This window comes from Choloepus didactylus, chromosome 4 (genome assembly GCF_015220235.1).
Source record: "Choloepus didactylus isolate mChoDid1 chromosome 4, mChoDid1.pri, whole genome shotgun sequence".
Taxonomy (NCBI): Eukaryota; Metazoa; Chordata; class Mammalia; order Pilosa; family Megalonychidae; genus Choloepus; species Choloepus didactylus.
Window position 1 is genome coordinate 34,983,154 of NC_051310.1, and position 18,246 is coordinate 35,001,399.

The following is an 18,246-nucleotide window of genomic DNA, read 5'->3' on the forward strand; positions in this document are numbered from 1 at the left end:
TGTATCTTCTCTCTGGAGAGTTTTTTAGATTTATTGCTTCCAAAGCACTGATCCTGTGCAGACTTATTAAATGCAATTACTATTCCCTCCCTTCAAGGATGTCATAAAATTTACCACTGACACATTACGTCTTAGTCTTCTTTTTGTGTTAGTATGATGAGTTTTTGTAATTTTCTGAAGAGTCAAAGTTGAGACAAAAGTTTCCTGATGCAGTGGAAAAGATAAATTAATTTTTAAGCAATCTCTAAAGGCACTGATTCTCATTTTTGGGGGAGTACAAATTCAGAGCGGAGGCTGGGGAAGATGTCCATGTAGTTCGAAAGGGCATATTTAATTATCATTACTTGATTTATGTTTTGTCATAACATTGGGTTTGTTGTGAAATTTTTTTTTCTCTCTTTTTTTTTAAATCTTCATTTTATTGAGATATATTCACATACCACGCAGTCATACAAAACAAATCATACATTCGATTGTTCACAGTACCATTACATAGTTGTACATTCATCACCTAAATCAATCCCTGACACCTTCATTAGCACACACACAAAAATAACAATAATAATAATTAAAGTGAAAAAGAGCAATTAAAGTAAAAAAGAACACTGGGTACCTTTGTCTGTCTGTCTGTTTGTTTATTTCCTTCCCCTATTTTTCTACTCATCCATCCATAAACTAGACAAAGGGGAGTGTGGTCCTTATGGTTTCACAATCCCATTGTCACCCCTCATAAGCTACATTTTTATACAATTGTCTTTGAGATTCATGGGTTCTGGGTTGTAGTTTGATAGTTTCAGGTATCTACCACCAGCTACCCCAATTCTTTAGAACCTAAAAAGGGTTGTCTAAATTGTGCGTAAGAGTGCCCACCAGAGTGACCTCTTGGCTCCTTTTGGAATCTCTCTGCCACTGAAGCTTATTTCATTTCCTTTCACATCCCCCTTTTGGTCAAGAAGATGTTCTCCATCCCACGATGCCGGGTCTACATTCCTCCCTGGGAGTCATATTCCACGTTGCCAGGGAGATTCACTCCCCTGGGTGTCTGATCCCACGTAGTGGGGAGGGCAGTGATTTCACCTTTCAAGTTGGCTTAGGTAGAGAGAGAGGGCCACATCTGAGCAACAAAGAGGCATTTGGGAGGAGGCTCTTAGACACAATTATAGGGAGGCTTAGCCTCTCCTTTGCAGCAACAGTCTTCCCAAGGGTAAATCCTGTGGTAGAGGGCTCAGCCCATCAAACCACCAGTCCCCTATGTCTGTGGTCATGTTAGCAACCATCGAGGTGGGGTAGGCCAATACCCCTGCATTCTCCACGGGCTCCTCAAGGGGGCTCTACATATTTTTTTCCTTGTTTTTTTTTTTAACTTTTCTTTTTTTAAATCAACTGTATGAAAATTAAAAAAATAAAATAATAAAATAATTAAGAAAAAAAAACACAATAAAAGAACATTTCAAAGAGACCATAACAAGGGAGTAAGAAAAAGACAACTAACCTAAGATAACTACTTTACTTCCAACATGTTCCTACTCTACCCCAAGAAAGTTACCTAATATAGCAACATTCCTGTGAACTTGTTCCTACTATACCCATCAGAAATTAACAGACCATAGTCATTCCTGGGCATTCCCAGAACATTAAATTTACCCATGATAGCTTATCTGTTCTTGGATTATTGTTCCCCCTTCCTTAATTGCTCTCTATTGCTAGTTCCCCTACATTCTACCTTATAAACCATTTGTTTTACATTTTTCAAAGTTCACATTAGTGGTAGCATGTAATATTTCTCTTTTTGTGCCTGGCTTATTTCGCTCAGCATTATGTCTTCAAGGTTCATTCATGTTGTCATATGTTTCACGAGATCGTTCCTTCTTACTGCCGTGTAGTATTCCATCGTGTGTATATACCACATTTCATTTATCCACTCATCTGTTGAAGGACATTTGGGTTGTTTCCATCTTTTGGCAATTGTGAATAATGCTGCTATGAACATTGGCATGCAGATACCTGTTTGTGTCACTGCTTTCCGATCTTCCGGGTATATACCGAGAAGTGCAATCGCTGGATCAAACGGTAACTCTATATCTAGTTTTCTAAGGAACTGCCAGACTGACTTCCAGAGTAGCTGAACCATTATACAGTCCCACCAACAATGAATAAGAGTTCCAATTTCTCCACATCCCCTCCAGCATTTGTAGTTTCCTGTTTGTTTAATGGCAGCCATTCTAATGGGTGTGAGATGGTATCTCATTGTGGTCTTAATTTGCATCTCTCTAATAGCTAGTGAAGCTGAACATTTTTTCATGTGTTTCTTGGCCATTTGTATTTCCTCTACAGAGAACTGTCTTTTCATATCTTTTGCCCATTTTATAATTGGGCTGTCTGTACTATTCTCATTGAGCTGTAGGATTTCTTTATATATGCAAGATATCAGTCTTTTGTTAGATACATGGTTTCCAAAAATTTTTTCCCATTGAGTTGGTTGCCTCTTTACCTTTTTGAGAAATTCCTTTGAGGTGCAGAAACTTCTAAGCTTGAGGAGTTCCCATTTATCTATTTTTTCTTTTGTTGCTTGTGCTTTGGATGTAAAGTCTAGGAAGTGGCCGCCTAATACAAGGTCTTGAAGATGTTTTCCTACATTATCTTCTGGGAGCTTTATGGTACTTTCTTTTATATTGAGATCTTTGGTCCATTTTGAGTTAATTTTTGTGTAGGGTGTGAGGTAGGAGTCCTCTTTCATTCTTTTGGATATGGATATCCAACTCTCCCAGCCCCATTTGTTGAAAAGACCATTATGACCCAGTTCAGTGACTTTGGGGGCCTTATCAAAGATCAGTCGGCCATAGATCTGGGGTCTATCTCCGAATTCTCAATTCGATTCCATTGATCTATATGTCTATCTTTGTGCCAGTACCATGCTGTTTTGACAACTGTGGCTTTATAATAAGCTTCAAAGTCAGGGAGTGTAAGTCCTCCCACTTCGTTTTTCTTTTTTAGAGTGTCTTTAGCAATTCGAGGCATCTTCCCTTTCCAAATAAATTTGATAACTAGCTTTTCCAAGTCTGCAAAGTAGGTTGTTGGAATTTTGATTGGGATTGCATTGAATCTGTAGATGAGTTTGGGTAGAATTGACATCTTAATGACATTTAGTCTTCCTATCCATGAACATGGAATATTTTTCCATCTTTTAAGGTCCCCTTCTATTTCTTTTAGTAGAGTTATGTAGTTTTCTTTGTATAGGTCTTTTACATCTTTGATTAAGTTTATTCCTAGGTACTTGATTTTTTTAGTTGCTACTGAAAATGGTATCTTTTTCTTGAGTGTCTCCAGTTTGTTCATTTCTAGCATATAGAAACATTACTGACTTATGTGCATCAATCTTGTATCCCGCTACTTTGCTAAATTTGTTTATTAGCTCTAGTAGCTGTATCGTCGATTTCTCAGGGTTTTCCAGATATAAGATTGTATCATCTGCAAACAATGACAGTTTTACTTCTTCTTTTCCAATTTGGATGCCTTTTATTTCTTTGTCTTGCCGGATTGCCCTGGCTAGCACTTCCAGCACAATGTTGAATAACAGTGGTGATAGCGGACATCCTTGTCTTGTTCCTGATCTTAGAGGGAAGGCTTTCAGTCTCTCACCATTGAGTACTATGCTGGCTGTGGGTTTTTCATATATGCTCTTTATCATGTTGAGGAAGTTTCCTTCAATTCCTACCTTTTGAAGTGTTTTTATCAAAAACGGATGTTGGATTTTGTCAAATGCTTTTTCAGCATCTATTGAGATGATCAATTGATTTTTCCCTTTTGACTTGTTAATGTGTTGTAATACATTGATTGATTTTCTTATGTTGAACCATCCTTGCATGCCTGGAATGAACCCCACTTGGTCATGGTGTATGATTTTTTTAATGTGTCTTTGGATTCGATTTGCAAGTATTTTGTTGAGGATTTTTGCATCTATATTCATTAGGGAGATTGGCCGGTAGTTTTCCTTTTTTGTAGCATCTTTGCCTGGTTTTGGTATTAGATTGATGTTAGCTTCATAAAATGAGTTAGGTAGTGTTCCATTTTCTTCAGTGTTTTGAAAGAGTTAAGATTGGTGTCAGTTCTTTCTGGAAAGTTTGGTAGAATTCCCCTGTGAAGCCATCTGGCCCTGGGCATTTATTTGTGGGAAGATTTTTGATGACTGATTGGATCTCTTTGCTTGTGATGGGTTGGTTGAGATCTTCTGTTTCTTCTCTGGTCAGTCTAGGTTGTTCATATGTTTCCAGGAAATTGTCCATTTCCTCTACATTATCAATTTTGTTGCCATACAGTTGTTCATAGTATACTCTTATAATTTTTTTAATTTCTTCGGGATCTGCAGTAATGTCACCTTTTCCATTCATTATTTTGTTTATATGGGTCTTCTCTCTTTTTGATTTTGTCAGTCTAGCTAGGGGCTTGTCAATCTTGTTGATCTTCTCAAAGAACCAACTTTTGGTGATATTTATCCTCTCTATTGTTGTTTTTGTTCTCTATGTCATTTATTTCTGCTTTAATCCTTGTTGTTTCTTTTCTTCTACTTGGTTTAGGATTGGTTTGCTGTTCATTTTCTAGCTTCTTCAGTTGATCCATTAGTTCTTTGATTTTGGTTCTTTCTTCCTTTTTAATATATGCATTTAGTGCTATAAATTTCCCCCTCAGTACTGCTTTTGCTGCATCCCATAGGTTTTGGCGTGTTGTGTTCTCATTTTCATTCGTCTCTATATATTTAGCAATATCTCTTGCTATTTCTTCTTTAACCCACTGATTGTTTAGGAGTGTGTTGTTTAACCTCCAGGTATTTGTGAATTTTCTAAGTCTCTGATGGTTATTGACTTCTAATTGTATTCCATTGTGGCCAGAGAATGTGCTTTGAATAATTTCAATCTTTTTAAATTTATTGAGGCTTGTTTTATGTCCCAGCATATGATCTATTCTGGAGAAAGTTCTGTGAGCACTAGAAAAGTATGTGTATCCTGGTGATTTGGGATGTAATGTTCTGTATATGTCTGTTAAATCTAATTCATTTATCAGATTGTTTAGGTTTTCAATTTCCTTATTGGTCTTCTGTCTGGTTGATCTATCTATAGGAGAGAGTGATGTGTTGAAGTCTCCCACAATTATTGTGGAAACATCAATTGCTTCCTTTAGTTTTGCCAGTGTTTCTCTCATGTATTTTGTGGCACCTTGATTGGGTGCATAGACATTTATGATTGTTATTTCTTCTTGTTGAATTGCCCCTTTTATTAGTATGTAGTGGCCTTCTTTGTCTCTCAAAACATCCCTGCATTTAAAGTCTATTTTATTTGAGATTAATATTGCTACACCTGCTTTCTTTTGGCTGTAGCTTGCATGCAATATTTTTTTCCATCTTTTCACTTTCAATTTCTTTGTGTTCCTGTGTCTAAGAGGAGTCTCTTGTATGCAACATATTGATGGTTCATTTTTTTTTATCCATTCTGCAAATCTATATCTTTTAATTGGGGAGTTTAATCCATTTACATTCAACGTTATAACCGTGAAGGCATTTCTTGAATCAGCCATCTTATCCTTTGGTTTATGTTTGTCATATATATTTTTCCCCTCTCTCTATTAATATCCTTTAATGTACCCATACCGAATCTCTTTAGTACTGAACTTTTCTCCAAGTCTCTCTGTCCTTTCTTTGTTTCTCTGTCTGTAGGGCTCCCTTTAGTATCTCCAGTAGGGCAGGTCTCTTGTTAGCAAATTCTCTCAGCATTTGTTTGTCTGTGAAAAATTTAAGCTCTCCCTCAAATTTGAAGGAGAGCTTTGCTGGATAAAGTATTCTTGGCTGGAAATTTTTCTCACTCAGAATTTTACATATATCGTGCCACTGCCTTCTCACCTACATGGTGGCTTCTGAGTAGTCACTACTTAGTCTTATGCTGTTTCTTTTGTATGTGGTGAATTGCTTTTCTCTTGCTGCTTTCAGAACTTGCTCCTTCTCTTCCATGTTTGACAGTGTGATCAGAATATGTCTTGGAGTGGGTTTATTTGGATTTATTCTATTTGGAGTTCGCTGGGCGTTTATGATTTGTGTATTTATGGTGTTTAGAAGATTTGGGAAGTTTTCCCCAACAATTTCTTTGAATACTCTTCCTAGACCTTTACCCTTTTCTTCCCCTTCTGGAACACCAGTGAGTCTTCTATTCGGACGTTTTATATCATCTGTCATATCCCTGAGGTCCATTTCGATTTTTTCAATTTTTTTCCCCATTCTTTCTTTTATGCTTTCATTTTCCATTCTGTCATCTTCCAGGTCACTGATTCGTTGTTCAGCTTCCTCTAGTCTTGTTCTATGAGTATCCAGAATCTTTTTAATTTGGTCAACAGTTTCTTTAATTTCCATAAGATCATCTATTTTTTTTATTTAGTCTTGCAATGTCTTCTTTATGCTCTTTTAGGGTCTTCTTGATATCCTTTGTATCCCGTACTATAGTCTCATTGTTCATCTTTAGTTCTTTGATTAGTTGCTCTAGGTACTGTGTATCTTCTGATCTTTTGATTTGGGTGCTTGGGCTTGGGTTATCCATATCGTCTGTTTTTTTCATTTGCTTTATAATTTTCTGTTGTTTTTGGCCTCTTGGCATTTGCTGAACTTGATAGGGTTCTTTTAGGATTTGTAGACCAATTGAAGTCCTTATCTCTAATTTATCAGATCTGCAGCTTCGTAGAGTACACTTTCTCTAACTAACCAGCAGGTGGCGTCCACGAGCCACCTGTTCTCCACAAGCCAGTTCTCCCCTTCTTTGCATTTGTGGTTGGTGAGTGGGGGAGTGAGTCTTGTGGGGTCCAATTGGTGTACCAGGCTTGCGTGTGTAGTTGGTTTTGCCCACCCAGTATATGGGGCGTGTGTCTGGGCAGTCAGGGAGGGGGGTGGCTCTAACAGTCAAATCTCCCTGGTGTTCCTGGAGTTTTAAAGCTGCTGCAATAGTCCAATCCTTCAGTTCAGTCCTGCCACAGTTTGTCTCTGCCACTGACCCACAAGTCCCTGGTATTGGTGCATGGCTCCTGAGACTTGTGCTCCCTCTTCCAGGCCGTGCACCCCCTGGTCCTCTGTTGAGGGATGACTGTGCTATGTCACAGGTGGGTGCCGTCCCCCCAGGGTGGTTCTGGGCTGCTGGGCTATGTAGGGAGGCTCCCAGTCTGCTGAAATGATGGTTGAATGGGGCTTTGTTAATTCACACTGCTCCACCTTCCCAACTCTGGGACAACCAGCTGAGGGTGCAGGGAAGGCTAATGTCCACGCCCAGTTTTGTGGTGTGTGCGTGTTATTTGAAGCACTTCCGTCACACTGGGTTGTCTGGGGCAGCTCTGGGCTATGGAGCTGGCGACGGGCAGGAGCGTTTCCTGTCCACCAGGAAGATGGCTGTGAGCGGACACCCCCCTTTTCTTGGGAAGTTGTGGTGTTTAGTGAATTTTCTCAGCCACTGGATTATTGCCTTTTGTCTCAGAGCTCTCTTAGTTCTGCTCTTGCCTTGACCTGCCCAAATTGCAAGTCTTTGAGGCTTTCTGTATTGGGCTTCTTAGAGTAATTGTTTTAGAAACAGAAAAAAAAAGATTAAAAAAAAAAAAAAAAAGCCCTCCTCACAGATCTAATGGGTTCTTGAAATGCTAAGAGACAAAGCAATTAGGGCCATTAAGGAAAGATCCAGGGGGCAGAGAGATCAGTTTTTATTCGGGATTTGCATATGAGCCTCAGGGCCTGAGCTCTGCCCTTCCCCTTTCTATGTTCACCAGAACTCCAAAAATCCTCCACTTTTATTTTGGAGTTTTTCTTGCTGTTTTTTGCTATGCCTGTCTCCTCTCTGCTTGGCTGGCTGCTCTCAGATTCTCTGGTGTCTGGTCTCAGTCTATCTATGGTTGGACTTTGGATCAGTAGAATGAGTTTCCGATAAGAGCTGCCACTGCAGTTCTCCCTTCTCCTTCCCAACGCTGACGGCCCCTCCTCCCACGGGACTGAGCCTGGCAGGGAGGGGCGCGGGTCCCCTGGACTCAAAAACTTACAGATTTCGCTGATCTCAGCAATTCGAAGTGTTCATGAATGTTGTATGAAGTATGCCCAAAGTCAGATTGCTCTGTGGTGTCCAGTCCACGCAGTTCCTGGCTTTCTACCTACTTTCCTGGAGGAGTAACTAAAACATACAGCTCACCAATCCGCCATCTTGCCCCACCTCTCCTGTTGTGAAATTTTAAACTTACGTGAGAGGATGGTTTTTTTAATGCTTATCCAAAGGGAACATGGGTGTTAACAAGTTGAGAAACACTGCCCTGTAGATGAAATTAGATCATATTAAACTGATTGCTTTATGGGCTGGAGAAGGTCCTCAGGATTTTAATTCTTTGTTCTACCTGTGTTAGGTATGCAGTGAATAACCAAGACACATGCCAGTGATTCCATTCTTAAATAAATACCTTCTGGTATGGAAAGTTCATGTTTTATGTACCCTGATTCAGAATCTAAAACCTATTGTCAGATAATCCTGCTTCATCTTCCACTTAAACTCTTGATTATGTATTGAGCTCATTTCTTTTTGTGCTCTATGGGAAATGGAAAGCTACCTGGCACCTTCTTCTTACAGCGTTTTGTACTTGAAAGGCCTTTTGGTCACGATGACTCTTTTCCATTCTTAGTCTGATTACTACATATTTTTATATCCTGAGTCTTGCTTTGTGTTTTACCTTGTTCCAGGCATACCATGAAGTTCCCTACACAACCTCCTTTACCTTGGCTAAACAGTTGTCCTTCTATAAGATCAGAACTGTTGCCCCAGGCAAAACTCACACGGCTGCTATTGATGGTGAGTTCATTTACGATGGTATACGCATGTCCTAGTAGCTCAGATTCTTATTCTGTCCAGTATTATGTCTTCTTATTCCTGATTTCTCCTTAGCATCCAGTATTATCTCATTAACAAATTAAGCATTCAAGTACCTATTTTTGTTGATAGTCTTTATAAATGCATGATAATCCCTTACTGAGAATGCCATACCTATGGTTCCAGATACCTGTTGTCTTTAATTTCTGTAAATTAGAAAGGACCTGTTTTCCACATTCCATATTGGAGAAAAAAATATTGAGTCATCATTTGGGTCTAATTGGTCATACTTCCTAAATATACTCCCTGCCCTAGGTCCAGGATTGTGTGGCTAGCTTTATATTTGTGTACCTCCGAATCAGAAGCTAGTCTCTGGAATTCTACATTGGATGACTTTCCCTCTGTTCCTTGACGTATTTGTACCTGGTTATTTATTTTTGCTTCTCTTTTAGAGCGAGGCCGGCTGCTGACCTTTGGCTGCAACAAGTGTGGGCAGCTTGGCGTTGGGAATTATAAGAAGCGTTTAGGAATCAATCTGTTGGGGGGACCCCTAGGTGGGAAGCAAGTAATCAGAGTCTCCTGTGGTGATGAGTTTACAATTGCTGCCACTGATGGTGAGTCTGTACACACCATTTCAAGCTTTGACAGATGGCTGTGCTTGAATTTCTTGATTTGGAAAGAGTTGGACTGGTTATTTGTATCGCTGGTTCATACATTACTTTTTTATTTATATTGGTGGTGATTTTTATACATATGGAACTGCGTTAACTTTTCATGTATCCAACAGAGTGATAGTTTTTAAAAAGTTAAATTTCTAGATAAAGGATGGCAATTTAATACTTTGAGTCCCGTTTTTTTTTAAGTTTTAACTTGAACTTTTTTGGTAAAATGTTTCAAAAATTATTAAAAGATTCTTTAAATACCTTTGCCAAGGGCACAGTTGGTTTCAGTTAATGTCTGCTGGGTGTCTGGAGAGAACAACATAATCTAATCTTGCTCCTTGCTCAGGTCAGGTGCACTGCAGTGATGTCCTTAGGGGTTGCAGGGGCTTGAAAGGGTGTTTGACTTCTATTTTATGTGTCTCTCAGATTTCTGAGTTGTGATTGATTTTTCTTCTCTCTTCTCTCAGCATCTTCTTGCTCCTTTCACTTCTCTTCTTTACTTCCATTTTTGCTATCCTTCATTCCTGTCCTTTTTCTTGTCCTTTGTCTGTTTTCTCTCTTTTTTCTGAATCTTCTGAGATTTTTAGTTCTTCTAGCCACCTATTTCTTATGACTGGTGAGCAGCAAGTCACATTTTGGCTTCCTTTGACTCATTCAACTTTTTTTGTCGCTGCTCATGCTCTGAGATGTCTTTTTCTTCTTGTCTGTACCTGTTGTGTACGCATGAGGGGTGCCAGGGACAGTGTCAAATAAGTGATGTGTTACCATATTTAATTAAGGGAACCAGCTTTCAGAGTGGTACATTAACCCTCCCTGCTAGCCCCCAAACAAGGGACTTTAAGGAGCCAACTGTTTAGGTCAGACTTAGATAAAAGTCTAAGGACAGTCATGATTATCACTGAAAATTAAATTTAGTGCCCAAGTCTTCAGTAGCACTTTCTCAGACGACCTCAGAGAGGTATGTTTCTTGAACAAAATCTAGGTGCTTCATGAGTTAAACTTTAGAATGGGGAGGGTAGAATTGGATTCTTGACTGGATATATTACCTCCTGAAGAATGTTCCTGCACTCCTCTGAAGTGTACTTTATAGCTTCATTCATGCAGCAAACATAAACTGAGTGCCTGCTATGCTCTAGGTCTTCTTTTAACCTCTGGGAATATAGAAATGAGTCTCAGAAAGCCCCTGTCCTCAAGGAGCTCACAACCTAATGGGGTAGGGAGTCATGACGTATAAACAGATTATGCAGATTATGCCACTACAGTGGCAATGTCCTACTCCTCTAAGCTTTGGAGTATCTCAGTCTTCCTATTTCTCCACTATCTACTTTCACTCCCTAAGTGATCTCATTACCTTATATCCCCTCTGTATACCCACAGCTCCCCTGACCTCCAGACTCATTTATCCAATAGCTTCTCAACTTGTGAGTCTAAAGGTAGGGAGACTATATAATCCAGTTTTCCTGAGTCAGCCCTGAATTCATGCTTGTTGTCCTGGCTTAAGCATTAATAAGCAACTCCTTTTAATTAAAAAATGTGCTGATCTGGATAAGAAGTTATAGGTATCTCAAACAAACTTAGTATATCTAAAATCAAACTTCAGATGTTCTGTCCAGACCTGTTCCTCTTGCATCTCAGTAAGTGGCAACTCCATCCTGCACCCTATATCCCATCCATTGGCAAATCCTGTTGCTTACCTTCAGAATATATCCAACCACTTCTTACCATCTTCACCACTACAACTATGCCAAGTCTTCTTGTCTCTCACTGGATTATTGCATTTGCTTCAACTGGTCTCTCTGCTTCCACCCTTGCTCCCCTGCAATCAGTTCTCCACGTGGAAGCCTAAGGGGTCCTTTTAAGTACTCTGTGCTCAAAACTTCTAATGGTTTCCTATCTCAGTCATTAAAAATCAGTTATTATAATGACTTACCTGGTCTTATATGACAAGGACCCCAGCCACCTCCTGATCTCTTCTACCACTCTTCCCTGCCTTACTCTGCTCCAGCTGTAGGGCCCTCCTTGTTCGTGCTACTCGTATTACCTACACAGGGCCTTTGCACTTGCTGTTCCCTCTGCCTGGAAAACTCTGACCCCAGACTTCCAAGTGGCTTTCTCTCTCACTTTAATCAGGTCTCTGCTGAAGTATTAAAAAATACTTTTCTGACTACCCTATCTAAAATAATGACACCCTACCCCACTCTGTTGTTCTTATTTCCACCTGTTTTTCTTCACTGTTTCTTCATAGCATTTATCATTATCTGAAATATTAGATTATTTATTTGTGTATTGTCAGTCTTCCCCATTAGAATGTCCATTCCACAAGGGCAGGGATTTTGTTTTGTTTGCTGTTCTATCCCTAGCATCTTGAACAGTGCCTATCATGAAGTAGATACCCAATAAATATTTGTTGAATGAATAACCAGTAAGATTGTTGCATGAGCAAGTGATTGTATGAATGAATAAATGGCAGTACAGAAGAGAAGTAGTCATTTCTACCTGATCTAAAAGATCAGGAGGAGGTTAGGCTTTTTATAGGGGAATAAACAGCTTTCTGTTTTTTAGTACATATTGGGAATTTTTCTAGCTTTAGGGCATAAAAATGGGATTCTCAGAGTTGGGAAGCCAGTGTCCTATAAAATTATCTGCTGTTTAATTTTCTTTTTCTAGATAATCACATTTTTGCCTGGGGCAATGGTGGTAATGGCCGCCTGGCAATGACCCCCACAGAGAGACCACATGGCTCTGATATCTGTACCTCATGGCCTCGGCCTATTTTTGGATCTCTGCATTATGTCCCAGACCTATCTTGCCGTGGCTGGCACACTATTCTCATTGTTGGTAAGTATTTCATATGTTTGGGATTGAGGTGGCTTTGACAGAGGATAGGTCTATACCTAAGGAACTGATAGTCACATTCTTGGAAACAGAAGTGTCCTGAAGAAAAGAGGCTACTTTCCATGAGACTTGTAATGGCCAGAGATGCCCATACATTGTCATTTCCTGAGCTTTGTCATCTGCCACCTCTTAACCATTCTCCAATAAAAACTTTGGGCTCTACCTTTCTCTCCAGAGCATTTGTTATTTATAGTTGTCCATTAATTGTTATCTGTGTACATGCTTTTGTGAGAAACACTCACTCAGTACATATTTTAAAAGAATTTTTAAATCATAAATGCTTTCTGAATAAAGATTACTTGTTATGAGCTAAATTATAAAGGACTGTGTAGGGGTTTACAAGTCCATTCTTTTAGATCAGTGGTTCTCAACCTTGGCTACACATTAGAATCTCTGAGGTGCTTTTAAAAATCTCATGGCCCAGACCCTACCCCTGACCAATTAAATCAGAATCTCTGGGGTGGGACCTAGACATTATTACTTTTTTAGAGCTTCCCAGGTGGATTCCAGTGAACAGCCCAAGTGGCGAATTGCTACTTTAAGATATTGAACATAGTTAGAGTTGCTGGTGGTGCTTAGTTTACTATATTATTAATTCCTAAAATAGTAATAATTACTAAGTTATCTGGAGTCAGGGACAGCAATTATCTCCTAAATTATCTTCCTATCCTAGTCTTCTCACTTTTCTTGCCTTTATCTGTGTACAGTGCTTACCTACTGAATGTTTTTCCTCTCAGAGAAAGTATTGAATTCTAAGACCATCCGTTCCAATAGCAGCGGCTTGTCCATTGGAACTGGTGAGTAACAATGTCTCAGATGCTAGTGGATTTCTGAAGTGTGAATCGTTGGGTAGGATCCCATGCAGTCTCCAAAAACTCAAAGGAAAATAGAGAATTCCTTTGGAAATGAGGTATACAGTGATTAAGAGGGAGGATCATATTTTGGTAGGTTTCACAATGTTATGACTTTTACATTGTGGTCAAAGAAAAGGGTGCATCTTTGCCTTCACACAAATGGGAATAATTAAACGACTTGCTCAACATTGTAATGTGACTTATGTATTGTCCTTTTCCTTACTATCATAGGGGCTATGGGTTCTGTCTTCCATAGTATTTCCAGAGGTATTCCAGTCTATAAAAATAGTCCTTCAAAACAGGCCCATGGAATTGACTTTAAATGTGGTTAGGAAAATCAGCTGAAAACTCTGGTAATTTTCCTTTGACTGCTTTCTTCATGGTTCTCTATTGTTTGGGTCCATGCCAGGAAATTGAATCTATGTTCCTTTATGGTTTTTTACCTGCTAGAGTCCCTCTGTGTCTATGTTGTCTCAGAAACTGGATTCTGATATTTTGTAGAATCAAAACAGATAAAGAATCATAACAGAAACAGATTAATTTCCCCAAAAAGAAACAGTTTAAAGTCTGATCTATAGTTGTCCTACTTTCATTTACACATTTACACACACACTTTTTAGAACTTTTATTGGTTTGCTTAAATAATCCATTGCTCAGCATCTTTATTTGAGCATACTAATATCTGTAACAAATGATAAAATATCTAATTACAGGTTTTCTTTCACAACTTTGTTTTGCTCGAGCAGTATTTAAAGGAAAAACATAAATCACAAGCAAATGTCCATTTGCAGAAAAATGCCTATAGGATAAGGACTTCTCTCTTTTTTATTCATTAATTTTATCTGCAGTTCCTACAATGCTTGACATATGGAAAGTACTCAGTACATATTTATTGATTGAATGTGTTATAATCACCCAATGGAATATTATACAGGCATGAAAATGAACAACATACTCAAATATTTCCATAATGTGAAATGTAAAAAGCAAGCAAGTTGCAGCAGACTACCTGCCTTTTTATAAAGTTCAAAAATAAGAAAAATAAATAATATATTAAGTATACATAAATAGTTTTGTTTTTCTTTTAGTTTTTTTTTTTTTTTAAGCAATAATAAATGCAAAATTAATCAGAGTGGTTACATCTGGGTGGGAAGCTGGAGAGGGAGGGAATTCACAAGGCAGATACAGTAATATAGGTAATGGTCTAATTTAGCACTCTCCTATAGATCTTGCTGCAATAACAAACATGTTTTATATCCTTGCTGTCCAGTATAGTAGCCCCTAGCCACATATGGTTATTGAGCACTTAAAAAATGTGACTGAATTTTTTATTTTATTTAAATTTAAATTGCCATATATGGCAAGTGGCTACCCTATTGGGTAGCACAATTCTAGTTCTTCATATGGTGGATACACATTTATTTTATTGTTAGGAATCAAAACTGTCATATGTTAAAAGTCAAATATATGTATCTCAAATATAACATAATTTTTAAAGGCCATTTAAAACAAAAAGGCAAACTTCAGAGCTTACTTTTGCATCTACGGTGCTGCTCTTTTGGTAGGATCAGACTGTGGCACAATTAATTCTCGATCCAGCAGACCAAGTGATTATAAACAGTCTTTTACATTTGACTTTAACTTATACCATGCACGTTTTATTTTTGGCAAATTTACTTTCTTAATTATATTTGCCTTCGATTCATTTAAAACGCAGTTTCATTTTTTGACCACACATCAGCTAGTCTTCATGAAGGTAACTTAGAAAATGCTGTATGACTTGAAGGAACCAGTCATATTTTAAAAATTCATACAGATAGTGATTGAAGCATTTAATCCTCATGTGAATGTGGAAGAATTGACCATTCAGGTGTTTTCCCCAAAAGAGTGTTAGTAGTGAGTTTATTGGGCAACTTTGAGTTGTTTGTCTCAAATTATAGAGCTTTTTACATAAGATGAACATCTATGGAGGGTGCTGGAGTCTGAATGTGTCTGTTAAAGAAGCAGAGTAAGCATGGATGCTAGATTTGGTGAACCATGGTTGGGATGATTTTTCAGTACTCCTTTAGAACATAATCTACTGTGGATGTAGGGATAAGCAAGTTTGGAGAGTAGAAATAGAAGATTCTGTTTTACAAATACCTTGTGTAAAACTAAAAATTCAGTCCCAATATTTCACTTGCACAGTGTTGCCATTCCACTTCATGCAATTATAGGAAACTTTGCAAGGGTAAGTGTATAGGATATAAAAGTATAGGATATCAGTATAGGATGTATAAGTGTCTAAGTATAGGATGGTTAATCTTTCTTGCCGTATAACATAGCTTTCTACTTCTATGCTGTGTATCTGACAGTGGTTCAGAGCTCTAACCCAGGTGGTGGTGGCGGCGGCGGTGGTGGTGAAGAGGAGGAAAGTCAGGAATCTGAAACTCCTGATCCAAGTGGAGGCTTCCGAGGAACAATGGAAGCAGACCGAGGAATGGAAGGTTTAATCAGTCCCACCGAGGCTGTAGGGATCAGTGGTGGGGCCAGCAGCTCCTGTCCGGGATGGCTTCGAAAGGTAATTGCTTTAGTACAGGTACCTTAGATAAAATATCAGGCTTTTTGCAGAGACTAAAAAGGAACTGTCAGGATCTCTCAGTTTCCCATGTCCTATTAAACTGTTTTGTAGCAAGTATCTAGATTTCTGATTTCTACCTGGAAAGAATATCACCTCCAATTCTTTTTTTTTCCAACAGAAAAATAATATGTTCTCATACCTGTGTTACTTAAGTGAATGTAAAGTAATACAACCTTCCTTGAAGGCAGTTTTTGTAGTGCATGTGTGCAAATACTAAGCTATTGTGGTTAGTAGAAGTAAAATATTGGAGCAATTGGAATGCCTTACAACAGAGAAATGTTTATGAAAGTTGAGATGGAGACAGTAAAAACATTAGAGTATTTTTGTTTATATGGAAAGTTTTCACAACATATTGCTGTGCAGAAAAGGATGGAGTATCTGTGAAGTATGATCTCATTCTTTTAGAACATATGTAATGCATAGGATGTCTAGAAGACTATCTATTGACAATTTTAACAGTGGTCATTTCTGAGTGATGGAAGTGGGGGCAGTTTTATCTTCCATTGCCCATATGTATTTTCTTATTTTCTACAGTAAACATTTGCAGTTTTTGAAATTTTAAATTTTTTGCCAGGAGAAAAGGGAATGTATAGATTTAAAGCCCTGTATACAGTAAGACTGAACTTCTTAGTTACTTGAGGAGTGTGAAAGGAGGAACCAGCACAGTGTATCTAAAGCTTCAGCCTCAGCCTTCAGCAGCCTGGCAGTCTGCCTTACTACTGCCACCACCTTATCACTTCCAAATCGCTGCATAGACTGTGTAAAATAAGTGTGCTGAGGAAACACACTAGACACTCCAGATTGTGTTCTTGGATTTGAGTTTGAATTTGCATCACTATTACTCCTGTGAGGAAGGGATGGCAGGTTCTTGACAGGTAGAGTGAGGGAAGTTGTTAACCAAAGCGGTCCTGTTCCACTAGAGGGTGCTGATGTTATGACAGAGTGAATGCTATAGCAAGAGAGCAAAGGGAACTTGGGAGAAAGTAAATTGCTGCTGAGAGAACTGATGAGATTCTTTCTTGACTACATAGGAGCTGGAAAATGCAGAATTCATCCCCATGCCCGACAGCCCCTCTCCCCTGAGTGCAGCGTTTTCAGAATCTGAAAAAGATACTTTGCCCTATGAAGAGCTGCAGGGTCTCAAAGTGGCCTCTGAAGCTCCTTTGGAACACAAGCCCCCAGTAGGAGTCTGGGTAAATGAGTTTTTTTTACCTTTGAATCATAGCTAGGTAAACAGTGAATGTACGTTCTGCCAAGTTCTTCTGGCCTCACTGTCTACTCCTGCATCTTCACTGGTCTTCCACCTGCCCTGCATTGACTCATTATGCTGTCTATTCCCTAGTGTTTAAAGCCTCTACTCAAGGCTAAACTGAGTTGCCTTGGAAAGATATTTACCCTTTCACATTTCTGACAGGCTAACACCTTTCTTCACCAGAGGATTATCTTTGTTTTCTCTCTGCCTCAGAAGTACCAAAATAGAAATTCCAAAATTCAAATTCAGTTTAGTGAACATGACCATGCCAGGGTGTGTTGGAGGCTCTAAATATAAGGAGTAATGCTTGTTGTAGTCTAGTGAGGGAGCAACACATGTACACCTAACCTTGACAGAAATCAAGTTGGGGTAGATAATAAAACCAGGGATCAGCAAATTTTTTTTATAAAGGGCCACATAGTAATTATAAGGCTTTGTAGACCACACAGTCTCTTTAGCAACTACTCTCCTCTGCCATTGAAGCACAAAAGCAGTCACAATATGTAAGGAATAAATGGGCCCGTGTTTCAATAAAACTTTATTTACAAAAGCAGGCAGTAGGCTGGATTTGGCCCATAGGCTGTTGTTTACTAACCCCTGCAAAGTACAGTAGAAAGGAGGGAAAAATTTCCAGACTGAGATAATTGAAAAGCTTCCCTTAAGAGGTAATAAAACCTTTGAAATTTCCAGATGAATGTTTTAATTCCTCTGTCAGTTAGCCTTTCTGAATTGTTTTGGCCATCCTGTTTACAGAACACCTCTCAAGTCTCTTCTGAAGTGTGATGCATTCCATTTCATGAATATTGATCCTTTGGATCACAGTGTCCTCCCTGTGATCAGAAGGACTTGTTTCAAACCAAATCTTGCTTTTCTCTACTTCAGCATTGTAAATGAGAGGATATCAGTGCACTTTAAAATTTTTCACAAAGTTCCCCAAAAATAGATGATTGCTCTTTTACCTTAGCAGATGGCAGCTGAGGCACTAAGAGTTCCTTGGGCCTGTTATGTTAGAGCCAGGTGCTATTGTAATCCCAGGGTTTTTCTTTTTCTCCTGTGTACTTCAGGTGCATATATGGTTTATCTTGTTACTCTAAAAGTA

At 38.7% G+C, this 18,246-nt stretch overlaps 1 protein-coding gene across 3 annotated transcripts in view; it reads left to right on the top strand.

The window, feature by feature from the left end:
* NEK9 (NIMA related kinase 9) overlaps positions 1-18,246 on the top strand; it is a 45,677-nt gene that overhangs the window by 21,837 nt on the left and 5,594 nt on the right. For all 3 annotated transcript variants that reach the window (XM_037832269.1, XM_037832268.1, XM_037832270.1), the window contains 6 exons: positions 8,738-8,846; positions 9,317-9,478; positions 12,194-12,364; positions 13,159-13,218; positions 15,630-15,835; positions 16,927-17,088. In XM_037832269.1, coding sequence (XP_037688197.1) covers positions 8,738-8,846; positions 9,317-9,478; positions 12,194-12,364; positions 13,159-13,218; positions 15,630-15,835; positions 16,927-17,088 — 870 coding nt within the window. The remainder of the gene's footprint in view (positions 1-8,737; positions 8,847-9,316; positions 9,479-12,193; positions 12,365-13,158; positions 13,219-15,629; positions 15,836-16,926; positions 17,089-18,246) is intronic.